The following is a 13,957-nucleotide window of genomic DNA, read 5'->3' on the forward strand; positions in this document are numbered from 1 at the left end:
CTAGACCAATGATACCTTGCCAAGGCTTGTGGAACCACGTATTTTAAGTGTAGGGCCTTAATTATGTCGTACAAGACCATATTACGGCTTTTAGAAGGCCATGCACGTAGTGGACGGTGATATAAGGGCATGGCGCCAAGGCAAATGTCTTTGGACGATGTAGTCCTTTGAGACTGAAAGAACTAGACCAATAGCAAGCTGCGCGGACATGTGGAACCACGTAATTCCCGTGTAAAGCCTTAATTAGGTCGCAAAAAGCCATAATACGGCTTCTAGAAAGCTTTGCACGTAGTTGATGGTGATAAAAGGCCAGGACGCCAAGGAAACCGACTTGGAACGTTGTAGTCCATTGAGACTGAATGGTCTAGACCAATGATACCATGAGCAGGCTCGTGGAACTAAGTGATTAACGTGTAAGGCCTTTATTAGGCGGCAAGAGGCCATAGTACGGCTTTTAGAAGGCTATGTTCGTAGTTGACGTTGATATAAAGCAATGGCGCCATGGAAAACGACTTGGGACGTTGTAGATCATTAAGACTGCAAGGACTAAACCCATGGCAACCTTTGCGGACCCGTGGAACCACGTATTTTAAGTGTAGGGCCTTAATTATGTCGTAAAAGACCATATTACTGCTTTTAGAAGGCTATGCACGTATTTGACGGTGATAAAAAGCCATGGCGGCAAGGAAAACGAATTGGCACGTTGCAGTCCATTGAGAATGAAAGGACTAGACCAATGGCAAGTTGCGCAAACACGTGGAACAACGTAATTCACGTGTAAGGCCTTTATTAGGCCGCAAAAGCCATATTACGGCTTGTCGAAGGCTATGCAAGCAGTTGCCGCTGATATAAGGGCATGGCGTCAAGAAAAACGACTTGGCACGTCTTTAGTCCATTGAGACTGCAAGGACTAGACCAATGCTAAGCTGCGCGAACACGTGGAACCACGTAATTCACGTGTAAGGCCTTTATTAGGCCGCAAAAGCCAAGTTACGGCTTTTAGAAGGGTATCCACGTAGTTAAGGGTGATATAAAGGCATGGCGCCATGGAAAACGACTTGGGACGTTGTAGATCATTATGACTGCAAGAACTAAACCCATGGCAACCTTTGCAGACCCGTGCAACGACGTATTTTATGTGTGGGGCCTTAATTATGTCGTAAAAGACCATATTACTGCTTTTAGAAGGCTATGCACGTAGTTGACGGTGATAAAAAGCCATGGCGGCAAGGAAAACGACTTGGCACGTTGCAGTCCATTCAGAATAAAAGGACCAGATCAATGATATAATGCGCAGGCCTCTGGAAATACTTGATTTCGTGTAAGGCCTTTATTAGAACGCAAAAGCCATATTACGGCTTTTAGAAGGCTATGCACGTAGTTGACGGTGATATAAGGGCATGGCGCCAAGGCAAATGACTTTGGACGATGTAGTCCTTTGAGACTGCAGGGACTAGACCAATGGCAAGCTGTGCGAACACGTGGAACCACGTAATTCAAGTGTAAGGACTTTATTGAGCCGCAAAAGCCATATTACGGCTTTTAGAAGGCTATGCACGTAGTTGACGGTGATATAAGAGCATGGCGTCAAAGAAAACGACTTGGGACGTTGTAGTCCATTGAGACTGCAAGGACTAGACCAATGATACCTTGCCAAGGCTTGTGGAACCACGTATTTTAAGTGTAGGGCCTTAATTATGTCGTAAAAGACCATATTACGGCTTTTAGAAGGCCATGCACGTAGTGGACGGTGATATAAGGGCATGGCGCCAAGGCAAATGACTTTGGACGATGTAGTCCTTTGAGACTGAAAGAACTAGACCAATAGCAAGCTGCGCGGACATGTGGAACCACGTAATTCCCGTGTAAAGCCTTAATTAGGTCGCAAAAAGCCATAATACGGCTTCTAGAAAGCTTTGCACGTAGTTGATGGTGATATAAGGCCAGGACGCCAAGGAAACCGACTTGGAACGTTGTAGTCCATTGAGACTGAATGGTCTAGACCAATGATACCATGAGCAGGCTCGTGGAACTAAGTGATTAACGTGTAAGGCCTTTATTAGGCGGCAAGAGGCCATAGTACGGCTTTTAGAAGGCTATGTTCGTAGTTGACGTTGATATAAAGCAATGGCGCCATGGAAAACGACTTGGGACGTTGTAGATCATTAAGACTGCAAGGACTAAACCCATGGCAACCTTTGCGGACCCGTGGAACCACGTATTTTAAGTGTAGGGCCTTAATTATGTCGTAAAAGACCATATTACTGCTTTTAGAAGGCTATGCACGTATTTGACGGAGATAAAAAGCCATGGCGGCAAGGAAAACGAATTGGCACGTTGCAGTCCATTGAGAATGAAAGGACTAGACCAATGGCAAGTTGCGCAAACACGTGGAACAACGTAATTCACGTGTAAGGCCTTTATTAGGCCGCAAAAGCCATATTACGGCTTGTCGAAGGCTATGCAAGCAGTTGCCGGTGATATAAGGGCATGGCGTCAAGAAAAACGACTTGGCACGTCTTTAGTCCATTGAGACTGCAAGGACTAGACCAATGCTAAGCTGCGCGAACACGTGGAACCACGTAATTCACGTGTAAGGCCTTTATTAGGCCGCAAAAGCCAAGTTACGGCTTTTAGAAGGGTATCCACGTAGTTAAGGGTGATATAAAGGCATGGCGCCATGGAAAACGACTTGGGACGTTGTAGATCATTATGACTGCAAGAACTAAACCCATGGCAACCTTTGCAGACCCGTGCAACGACGTATTTTATGTGTGGGGCCTTAATTATGTCGTAAAAGACCATATTACTGCTTTTAGAAGGCTATGCACGTAGTTGACGGTGATAAAAAGCCATGGCGGCAAGGAAAACGACTTGGCACGTTGCAGTCCATTCAGAATAAAAGGACCAGATCAATGATATAATGCGCAGGCCTCTGGAAATACTTGATTTCGTGTAAGGCCTTTATTAGAACGCAAAAGCCATATTACGGCTTTTAGAAGGCTATGCACGTAGTTGACGGTGATATAAGGGCATGGCGCCAAGGCAAATGACTTTGGACGATGTAGTCCTTTGAGACTGCAGGGACTAGACCAATGGCAAGCTGTGCGAACACGTGGAACCACGTAATTCAAGTGTAAGGACTTTATTGAGCCGCAAAAGCCATATTACGGCTTTTAGAAGGCTATGCACGTAGTTGACGGTGATATAAGAGCATGGCGTCAAAGAAAACGACTTGGGACGTTGTAGTCCATTGAGACTGCAAGGACTAGACCAATGATACCTTGCCAAGGCTTGTGGAACCACGTATTTTAAGTGTAGGGCCTTAATTATGTCGTAAAAGACCATATTACGGCTTTTAGAAGGCCATGCACGTAGTGGACGGTGATATAAGGGCATGGCGCCAAGGCAAATGACTTTGGACGATGTAGTCCTTTGAGACTGAAAGAACTAGACCAATAGCAAGCTGCGCGGACATGTGGAACCACGTAATTCCCGTGTAAAGCCTTAATTAGGTCGCAAAAAGCCATAATACGGCTTCTAGAAAGCTTTGCACGTAGTTGATAGTGATATAAGGCCAGGACGCCAAGGAAACCGACTTGGAACGTTGTAGTCCATTGAGACTGAATGGTCTAGACCAATGATACCATGAGCAGGCTCGTGGAACTAAGTGATTAACGTGTAAGGCCTTTATTAGGCGGCAAGAGGCCATAGTACGGCTTTTAGAAGGCTATGTTCGTAGTTGACGTTGATATAAAGCAATGGCGCCATGGAAAACGACTTGGGACGTTGTAGATCATTAAGACTGCAAGGACTAAACCCATGGCAACCTTTGCGGACCCGTGGAACCACGTATTTTAAGTGTAGGGCCTTAATTATGTCGTAAAAGACCATATTACTGCTTTTAGAAGGCTATGCACGTATTTTTACGGTGATAAAAAGCCATGGCGCCAAGGAAAACGACTTGGCACGTTGCAGTCCATTGCGAATGAAAGGACCAGACCAATGATACAATGCGCAAACTCGTGGAAATACGTGATTTTCGTGTAAGGCCTTAGTTTGGCTGCAAGAGGCCATAGTACGGCTTATAGAAGGCTATGCACATATTTGACGGTGATAAAAGGCCATGGCGGCAAGGAAAACGAATTGGCACGTTGCAGTCCATTGAGAATGAAAGGACTAGACCAATGGCAAGTTGCGCAAACACGTGGAACAACGTAATTCACGTGTAAGGCCTTTATTAGGCCGCAAAAGCCATATTACGGCTTGTCGAAGGCTATGCAAGCAGTTGCCGGTGATATAAGGGCATGGCGTCAAGAAAAACGACTTGGCACGTTTTTAGTCCATTGAGACTGCAAGGACTAGACCAATGCTAAGCTGCGCGAACACGTGGAACCACGTAATTCACGTGTAAGGCCTTTATTAGGCCGCAAAAGCCAAGTTACGGCTTTTAGAAGGCTATGCACGTAGTTGACGGTGATAAAAAGCCATGGCGGCAAGGAAAACGACTTGGCACGTTGCGGTCCATTGAGAATGAAAGGACTAGACCAATGATATCATGCGCAGGCTTGTGGAACCACGTAATTTACGTGTAAGGCCTTAATTAGTCTGCAAAAGGCCATACTACGGCTTGTCGAAGTCTATGCAAGCAGTTGCCGGTGGTATAAGGGCATGGCGTCAAAGAAAACGACTTGGGACGTTGTAGTCCATTGAGACTGAGAGAACTAGACCAATAGCACCATGCGCAGACTCGTGGAAATACGTGATTTTCGTGTAAGGCCTTTATTAGGCGGCAAAAAGCCATATTACGGCTTTTAGTAGGCTATGCACGTAGTTGACGTTGATATAAGGCAATGGCGCCATGGAAAACGACTTGGGACGTTGTAGATCATTAAGACTGCAAAGACTAAACCCATGGCAACCTTTGCGGACCCGTGGAACCACGTATTTTAAGTGTAGGGCCTTAATTATGTCGTAAAAGACCATATTACTGCTTTTAGAAGGCTATGCACGTATTTGACGGTGATAAAAAGCCATGGCGGCAAGGAAAATGACTTGGCATGATGCAGTCTATTGAGAATGGAAGGACTAGACCAATGGCAAGCTGCACGAACACGTGGAACAACGTAATTTACGTGTAAGGCCTTAATTATGTCGTAAAAGACCATATTACGGTTTTTAGAAGGCCATGTACGTAGTGGACGGTGATATAAGGGCATGGCGCCAAGGAAACCGACTGGGAACGTTGTAGTCCATTGAGACTGAAAGGTCTAGACCAATGATACCATGAGTAGTCCCGTGGAACCAAGTGATTAACCCTATTCGGTCCGGGGGGGGCGGATTCCGCCCCCCCTGACGTTTTTTTTTTAATAAATCCTGATTGCGTTGTTATATGGCTATAATACTTACTGAGTTTCAACATTTATCTATTAGACACCTGCATGCAAATTTTTTAGGTCCCATACCTTTCAGAGGCTTTGATATTGGCCATTACTCGAAACTACCCCTAAAACTCTCTATGAAATCCTTATAATGGAGAAAATATAATAACTCCTGTTAGGATTATCCTTAGAACTTGAAACTTGCAACACAACTTTGTTTCATTTAGAAGAATCATTTTGAATAATTTAAACACGTGACTAATCCAAATTCCCGATTTTGTCGGATTTTACCCGAAAATCGGAAAAAGACGGATTTTCGGGCAATTTTTGGCAATTTTTTATCCGATCCATGTAAAAACCGGAAGATATGTTAAATAACTTTTATTTAGCTTTCAGAAACTTCAAACAGAATGTAAAAATTCGCTTTAGAACAAAAGTAATTATATTTTAAGCAGATAGTGGCATTTTTAACAATTTTTAAGCTTTTGATGACGTCACAGAAAATGCGCTGACGCAAGCAAATTTTTTTTGGCGTCATTTTGTTCCTTTTATGACGTACTATAAGTGTGCCAAGTTTGATTCAATTGGAACAACCCTATGAAAAGTTATTGAGGAGGGGCGGAATCCGCCCCCCCCCCCGGTCATAGTATGTTCGAAAAACCAGGACCGAATAGGGTTAACGTGTAAGGCCTTTATTAGGCGGCAAGAGGCCATAGTACGGCTTTTAGAAGGCTATGCTCGTAGTTGACGTTGATATAAGGCAATGGCGCCATGGAAAACGACTTGGGACGGTTTAGATCATTATGACTGCAAGGACTAAACCCATGGCAACCTGTGCGGACCCGTGCAACGACGTATTTTATGTGTAGGGCCTTAATTATGTCGTAAAAGACCATATTACTGCTTTTAGAAGGCCATGCACGTAGTGGACGATGATAAAAGGCCATGGCGCCAAGGAAAACGACTTGGCACGTTGCAGTCCATTGAGAATGAAAGGACCAGACCAATGATACAATGCGCAGGCCTCTGGAAATACTTGATTTCGTGTAAGGCCTTTATTAGGCGGCAAGAGGCCATAGTACGGCTTATAGAAGGCTATGCACATATTTGACGGTGATAAAAGGCCATGGCGGCAAGGAAAACGACTTGGCACGTTGCAGTCCATTGAGAATGAAAGGACCAGACCAATGATATAATGCGCAGACCTCTGGAAATACTTGATTTCGTGTAAGGCCTTTATTAGGACGCAAAGCCATATTACGGCTTTTAGAAGGCTATGCACGTAGTTAACGGTGATATAAGGGCATGGCGCCAAGGAAAACGACTTGGCACGATGCAGTCCATTGAGAATGAAAGGACTAGACCAATGATACCTTGCCCAGGCTTGTGGAACCACGTAATTTACGTGAAGGCCTTAACTGGGCTGCAAAAGGCCATACTACGGCTTGTCGAAGGCTATGCAAGCAGTTGACGGTGATATAAGGGCATGGCGTCAAAGAAAACGACTAAAGACGTTGTAGTCCATTGAGACTGCAAGGACTAGACGAATGGCACCATGCGCAGACTCGTGGAAATACGTGATTTTCGTGTAAGGCCTTTATTTGGCGGCAAAAAGCCATATTACAGCTTTTAGTAGGCTATGCACGTAGTTGACGTTGATATAAGGCAATGGCACCATGGAAAACGACTTGAGACGTTGTAGATCATTAAGACTGCAAAGACTAAACCCATGGCAACTGTGCGGACCCGTGGAACCACGTATTTTAAGTGTAGGGCCTTAATTATGTCGTAAAAGACCATATTACGGCTTTTAGAAGGCCATGCACTTAGTGGACGATGATAAAAGGCCATGGCGCCAAGGAAAACGACTTGGCATGATGCAGTCCATTGAGAATAAAAGGACTAGACCAATGGCAAGCTGCGCGAACACGAGGAACCACGTAATTCACGTGTAAGGCCTACTAGAGCCATGGCAACCTGAGCGGACACGTAGAACCACGTAATTTAAGTGTAGGGTCTTTATTAGGCCGCAAAAAGCCATATTACGCCTTTTAGAACGCTATGCACATAGTTGACAGTTATATAAGGGCATGGCGCAAAGGGAAACGTCTTAGCACGTTGTAGTCCTTTGAGACTGAGAAACTAGCCCAATGACACCATGCGCAGACTAGTGGAAATACGTGATTTTCGTGTAAGGCCTTTATTAGGCGGTAAAAAGTCATATTACTGCTTTTAGAAGGCTACGCACGTAGTTGACGGTGATATAAGGGCATGGCGCCAGGGAAAATGACTTTGGACGTTGTAGTCCTATGAGACAGAGAGAACTAGACCAATGGTACCATGCGCAAACTCGTGGAGATACGTGATTTTCCTGTAAGGCCTAAGTTAGGCTGCAAAAGGCCATACTACGGCTTGTCGAAAGCTATGCACGCAATTGCCGGTGATATAAGAGCATGGCGTCAAAGAAAACTACTTGGGACGTTGTAGTCCATTCAGACTGCAAGGACTAGAGCCATGGCAACCTGTGCGGACACGGGGAACCACGTAATTTAAGTGTGGGGTCTTTATTAGGCCGCAAAAAGCCATATTACGTCTTTTAGAAGGCTATGCACGTAGTTAACGGTGATATAAGGGTATGGCGCCAAGGCAAATGACTATGGATAATGTACTCCTTTGAGACAAAGAGAACTAGAGCAATGGCATCATGTGCAGACTCGTGGAAATACGTGATTTTCGTGTAAGGCCTTAATTAGGCTGCAAAAGGCCATACTACGGCTTGTCGAAGGCTATGCAAGCAGTTTCGGGTGATATAAGGGCATGGCGTCAAGGAAAACGACTTGGGACGTTGTAGTCCATTGGGACTGCAAGGACTAGACCAATGGCAAGTTGCGCAAACACGTGGAACCACGTAATTCACGTGTATGGCCTTTATTAGGCCGCAAAAGCCATATTACGGCTTGTCGAAGGCTATGCAAGCAGTTGCCGGTGATATAAGGGCATGGCGTCAAGAAACACGACTTGGCACGTTTTTAGTCCATCTCGGGCAACTTACGGACAGTCTCCAATTATTTCGGGTAAAACACGGGTATACCGCGTTTTATCATAATCGTCTACCGCGTTTTGCTATCTGACGTGCTTTTTGTCGTTTCAAGTTTGTGAAGAAGACAAGAAGGTGCCGCCATTTTTGTGTTTTTGTGTTGACAGAAATGGTTGGTTGTACCATACATTTGGCTGTTAAGGTATTTGTGATCACGCAGTAAAAACAAGGTTTGTAATATTATTTATTCTATATATTTGAAATTTTCTATATTCTATTTGCCTATAGCTACCTGTCAAAATTATATATATAGTAGCTATAGCAAAAGCTAGCTATATATTTCTGGAAGTGTTTACCTAAACTTTGTAACTGTCAGAGCTATACATAGCCTTTCTGGCTGTTATATACATAGATATATACATAGATAGATATATACAATATAAAAACAGTTAGTCAAGAAATTAAACTGTTTATGTAGTTCTTAGATCACTGCAGATTACTTAGCTAAATAGTTGTGGGTGCAAATCCTACCTCTGTACGAAAGAGTAGCTTAATTAGAAAAGCAGTTTAGCTAGTATTCTCTTGATTTAGGGTGCAGATATATAACCCACATAATGGATTGTAAAAATGGACCTTTTTAAGACTGTTAGCTAGCTAGCTATTTCTTCTAAGTTTTGCACAATACAAGATTATTGCGTATTAAGCCCGTCAAAGCAACAACAAATACTTTGATATCTTTTTAAAGGTATTAATTTCCTTCTCGTGTTGTTCTTGTTTTTTCGTTTGTGCAAAATGATGATCCACAATAATATAAAAATACATTTCCCATACGAAACGTATCAGAAAAAAAGTTTTGTATATATATATATATCAAATGTTTTTATTTTAGCTAGCTCTGGCTAATTTGTTGAAAAATATGCTTCTTAAAATTTAAAAGCGCATATTGATCCTTTTGCTGAAAAACTAAATATTTGTCCATTGTTCAAGAATTTTTTTGGCGTGGTAATTTAATTTATATTTCTCCATGTAAATTTTATTTGATTTAAGCTCTTCTGTATTCGGCATCTTAAAATTTTTTGCTATGAAGTCTTTTTCCCAATCTTTCGTAGCTTTTTCTGCTTCATGCTGAACAGCCATCACTTTTTCACGAAAATGAATGATAAATGCTCTACATTTTTTTCTTGAATGTTCACTTTTAGTCAGCTTATATGACATATGATGACGGTCGAAGTCCTTCAATTTATCTGAATAGCCAAGAACATACATTATGTTCTTGCATACACCTGATTCAAGAATTGGGTTTTGGTCAGCTTTCGTCTGTCTGTCTCTACAGATCTTTTCCAACTTACTATTTTCTGCAGTTTTTTTAGGATTAGTAACTGAGTCAGCTATGCAAGGTTGTTGTTCCAATGTAATTGTGTTTGATGTTTCTTTCTCAAAATGAACAGCTTGGTCAACTTCTAAATCCAATAAGGAAGGTTGCTGTTCTAATGTGATATCTATCTCCATTTCTATCTCTTCATTATTATCATGTGATATATACGCATTATCATATTCTGCATTATCATCATCAGCCATCAGTTTGATATTACTTGTTATGTTTGCTTTTGGATTTGTAACGCCAGTCTGAGAGTAAGAAAGAGTTCATATGAGCTAAGAAGCAGGCTAGGTATCTGTAGAATTAAAGATAGATGTTGTCCAGATATAAGTAGATTAAGTTGGTTAGGACACTTGCAAGAATGAAGGAGGATAATTGGGTAAGAAAGTGTAGAGATAGACTTGATACAGAGGAATTTGAGTTGGGGGCTATTAATATACCCATCCTACAGACAGTAAGCCAAGAATGACGTATTACTTACTTCTTCAAGTGCCTTGCATTCTATTAAATCTCCATTTTCGTCGAAAGTATTTATCTTTGTGATTGGCAATTCAATACCACGATCAACGCATTTCTTCCAACAAGCTTCTACATCTTTTGCTACTGATTGCAGGTTGTCTTGTTTGAAATTTGTCATCAAAGGCCCTTCAACTCTGAAATCATCATCCTCTTTTCCATCATGAAATATGATAATATCATTTTCTCTATGCCACCAAACACCATTACCATAGAGCAAAAAATCTGCAATTCTTTCCAAGTGTGCCTGATATTTCCGTAGAGGTAAGTTAATGTTAAAACAACTTCTTTTCTCATCTGAAAATTCAAAAAAGTTTATTTCGAAACAAAATGACAATCATACACTTTTTATCACATGTTAAAATTTTAAACAAAATTAGAAAGATTAATGTTTGAATATCAAACCAGACTTTTTATTAAGTCAAGCACTTCAAAATATATTTAATTATCACATAGAACAGCCTTTCTGTTTCAGTTTATTCCATGACGACAGAACATTGCCTACGTAAAATGACATTTTCCTGTTTTGCGTTGGCAAACTCGTGTTCGACATTTGCAATTTATATTTGTTTTGCGGCCAAATGCTGCAGTACACAAATAACAGTTAAATATTTGCCAATGTGAATTGAAAACTTTTGTTTTCATGTGGACATTCGTCTCAGCAATTTCTGAATGCCAACATGAATTAGAAAGCCAGTAGAAACAGATATTTTAGACTTACCAAGTACACTCTCTGAAAATTTCAATATTTTAGATGTGTTAGTTGATTTTCTAGAACATTCTTTGGCAATAAATTTCTGTTCAGCTTGAATACGGATGATGCTATTATCACGTATGGATTCTAAGGATCTGGCTGATGTTCTCAAACTTATTTGATTAATTTTGCTGAATAGCTGTTCTTCATTCTCTGTGTGTAAGGAGCTTGGTGAGATAATTCTCGATACTTCTGCTAAATGTGTTGTCAAGCCATGATAATAAATGCCATAAAGCTTTTGTGTAGACATTGACTTTAAATTATGCCCAAACAGATCTTGGCACAACATGGCATGCTGGAAACTAATATTATGTAATCGTAGAATAATTCGTGGGGACCTTTTTTGGGATAAGTGCTTTGCATTGATTGGTAAACAACTATTGATGACAGCCGATAGTCAGATCCTCTCACCTTGTCCTTCGAACCATATGTGGCATCTAGGGACTGTTGAAAAATTTTATTCTCTTGAGGTGTCAACACTTCATGCAAAACATCCCACAAATTCTTGATATGTCCTTTACAATCATGCAGTGGTTCAATCGGCATCACTTCATAATTAGCAAGATTCAAGGACTCCATTGTACTATGTTCATTTCCAAAGCAAAGAGCTGGAACACGGATAATTCCTTTAAAAAAAATTGTTGACTGAATTTATAAATTTTAATGAGTGTAATTTTGAAAATAAAATCAGAATTGTTTTTATGCTTTTCAATTTTCCTCAACATATCTGATTTTCTTTTGCTTTATTTGTAGAAAAATTTTCAGACAAATATCAACTAACATCAACTTATATAAAACTTTTGCGAAAAAGGCCAAAATTTGCAAAAGTTATTTTAGTTTATCAAAAATAAAATAGCCCTAACCTGTCAAATGATTTTTTAGTAGCTGTTCAAGGTCCTTTTTGTGCAACTTTTGATGAACTGGTAAGTCACGGTCAAGGTTTCTGTAATTTACTTCAAGACCCAGTTTCTCCACATTGAGTTGTTGAAATGGAGACACAGCTTTTTGTTGTTGTCCTGCTGGGCCTGATATTACCTAAAATAATCAAAAATAGTTAGTTAAAAATAGTTAATGTTATGTAATAGAAATCTATAAATTTGTCATTCATATTTTGTTTCATTTACCTGGAATAAATAATTTTCTATACTTTTTGTCAAAATTACAAATAACGAACAACTTATTTTGAAATTTATGTACCTTCTTCCTTCTTTGTTCCAAGGACACTATTTTGTTACTGTAGACATGGGCTATATCTGTAAATCTTGATTTTTTGCATCCACAAAGACAGGGAAAGTTTCCACCATGAGAGTTACCACTCTCGTATTGTATTTCAGGATGGTCACCTAAAATATAAATGAATTCCTGTTATCCTTTTTTAAATAAATTGTTGCATTATGCAGATTAAACTTGTGTGAATTGAATTCCATCAACATACCATGAAAAAACCTTATCACATCAACCACTTTCTTATCATTGACAATTAATGGGTCAGACAATTTTCTAATGTCATTAAGTCTGGTTTCGACATATGAAAGCTTCTCTGCAATGCTATCCTGGGCAAAACCAATAATATAAACGGATGGACGCTCCACAAGTTCTTGAACATCATGACAAATTCCTAAAATTTAATTTAGCGAACATTATTAAGTGGCATTTAATGTCTACTATCAAAGTAAAAAAAGTAAATATTTTTGATTTTAGATATCTAGAATTTTGGTGATCAATAACAATACTTCTAAATGACATACCTGTTTTTGCATACATTTCCTCATCTGTATAAAATAACTTGTCATCGTAAACAACTTTGACAGTCAATAGTAAATGGCCAGCACTCAAAAGTGATGCATGATCAGACCATAGTATGAAGTATCTTGTCAAAGCACCTTTTGGATTTCTCATAATCCCCAAACTTTGATGTTCTTCAAAAATCTTTCTGCGAATGTCACTCAGTGGTATACAACGACCAGATACTGTGAATTCTTCATTGAAAATCACTCCATTCTTTATCACAGCTTTTTTATATTTTTTTGGCTCAACCAAAGATCCTAATAGAATATCTCCAGATTCAATCTTCTTCAGTATCTCCTCTTTTATTTTTTCAAATGTAGGGGGCATAGGAACCGACACTCCACTTCCATCTGTAAAAAATGAAATGTTCTCAATATCTCTCTTTCTGAACAAGGAATGTTAAGTTGATTGTACAAACGCTACGATATATACATCCTCTTTTTGTATAATACATATTTCTAAAAGTATTGTGAAGATGCAATGTGTTTTAGGTAAACATTGTTCTACACACAGAAATCTACTGTAACACTTGAAAGAATTTAAGAATCTTTTGCTATAAATTATACAGATTTGATGACAAGACACAATGTTGGAAGCGTACATTATATATCAATTCTTCTTTTTTTTAGGTACTCACCTGGAAACTTTTCATATTTTCGACGATATTTGCATGGGTTAACAAAATTGTTTGCAAATTTTGATAAATCAACACCGTTATCTTCGAGAAATTCCTTAACAACTGTATTTCCAGTAGTTCCAGGTATATGATATTTTCGGGCCAAGTCAGAGTAATTTATCTGCAAGAGGAAATAAATCGATGTGTCACACAAGTTATTTTTTTGTTCAAAATTGGACAATGATATAAATGGCAATGTGTTCAACACAAATGTTAACAGATACATGAAGATATACCTTACTACCAACATCCATTCCTAACACTTCTTCAAGTAGAGCATGACGATCGAAATTTAATTTGTTTGGATCTGGACTATGTCGTTTTTTCTTGATTGGTGTGTCATCTACGTCTTGATTTTGTTGTAATTTTGTCCGTCCTATGGTTAGAAACAACTCCTTAATATATTTTGTTTAAAATAATTTTTACA

General features: G+C 39.9%; 2 protein-coding genes across 2 annotated transcripts; both read right to left on the bottom strand.

The window, feature by feature from the left end:
- Positions 1 to 8,517: 8,517 nt before the first annotated feature.
- Positions 8,518 to 10,925, bottom strand: LOC130636117 (uncharacterized). Its single transcript, XM_057445736.1, has 2 exons — positions 10,278 to 10,925; positions 8,518 to 10,044 (listed from the first exon to the last, which is right to left on the bottom strand). Exons 1-2 carry the CDS (start codon positions 10,431 to 10,433, stop codon positions 9,382 to 9,384), a joined length of 819 nt encoding a protein of 272 aa, XP_057301719.1. The 5' UTR covers positions 10,434 to 10,925; the 3' UTR covers positions 8,518 to 9,381.
- Positions 10,926 to 11,321: 396 nt separating this feature from the next.
- LOC130636916 (uncharacterized) lies at positions 11,322 to 13,371 on the bottom strand. The gene is made up of 5 exons (XM_057446767.1): positions 12,815 to 13,371; positions 12,502 to 12,684; positions 12,264 to 12,409; positions 11,930 to 12,101; positions 11,322 to 11,692 (listed from the first exon to the last, which is right to left on the bottom strand). The coding sequence occupies exons 1-5, from the start codon at positions 13,179 to 13,181 to the stop codon at positions 11,322 to 11,324; spliced, it is 1,239 nt and encodes a 412-aa protein (XP_057302750.1). The 5' UTR covers positions 13,182 to 13,371.
- Between the last annotated feature and the right edge of the window lie 586 nt (positions 13,372 to 13,957).

The sequence above is a fragment of the Hydractinia symbiolongicarpus genome, chromosome 3 (assembly GCF_029227915.1).
Source record: "Hydractinia symbiolongicarpus strain clone_291-10 chromosome 3, HSymV2.1, whole genome shotgun sequence".
NCBI lineage: Eukaryota > Metazoa > Cnidaria > Hydrozoa > Anthoathecata > Hydractiniidae > Hydractinia > Hydractinia symbiolongicarpus.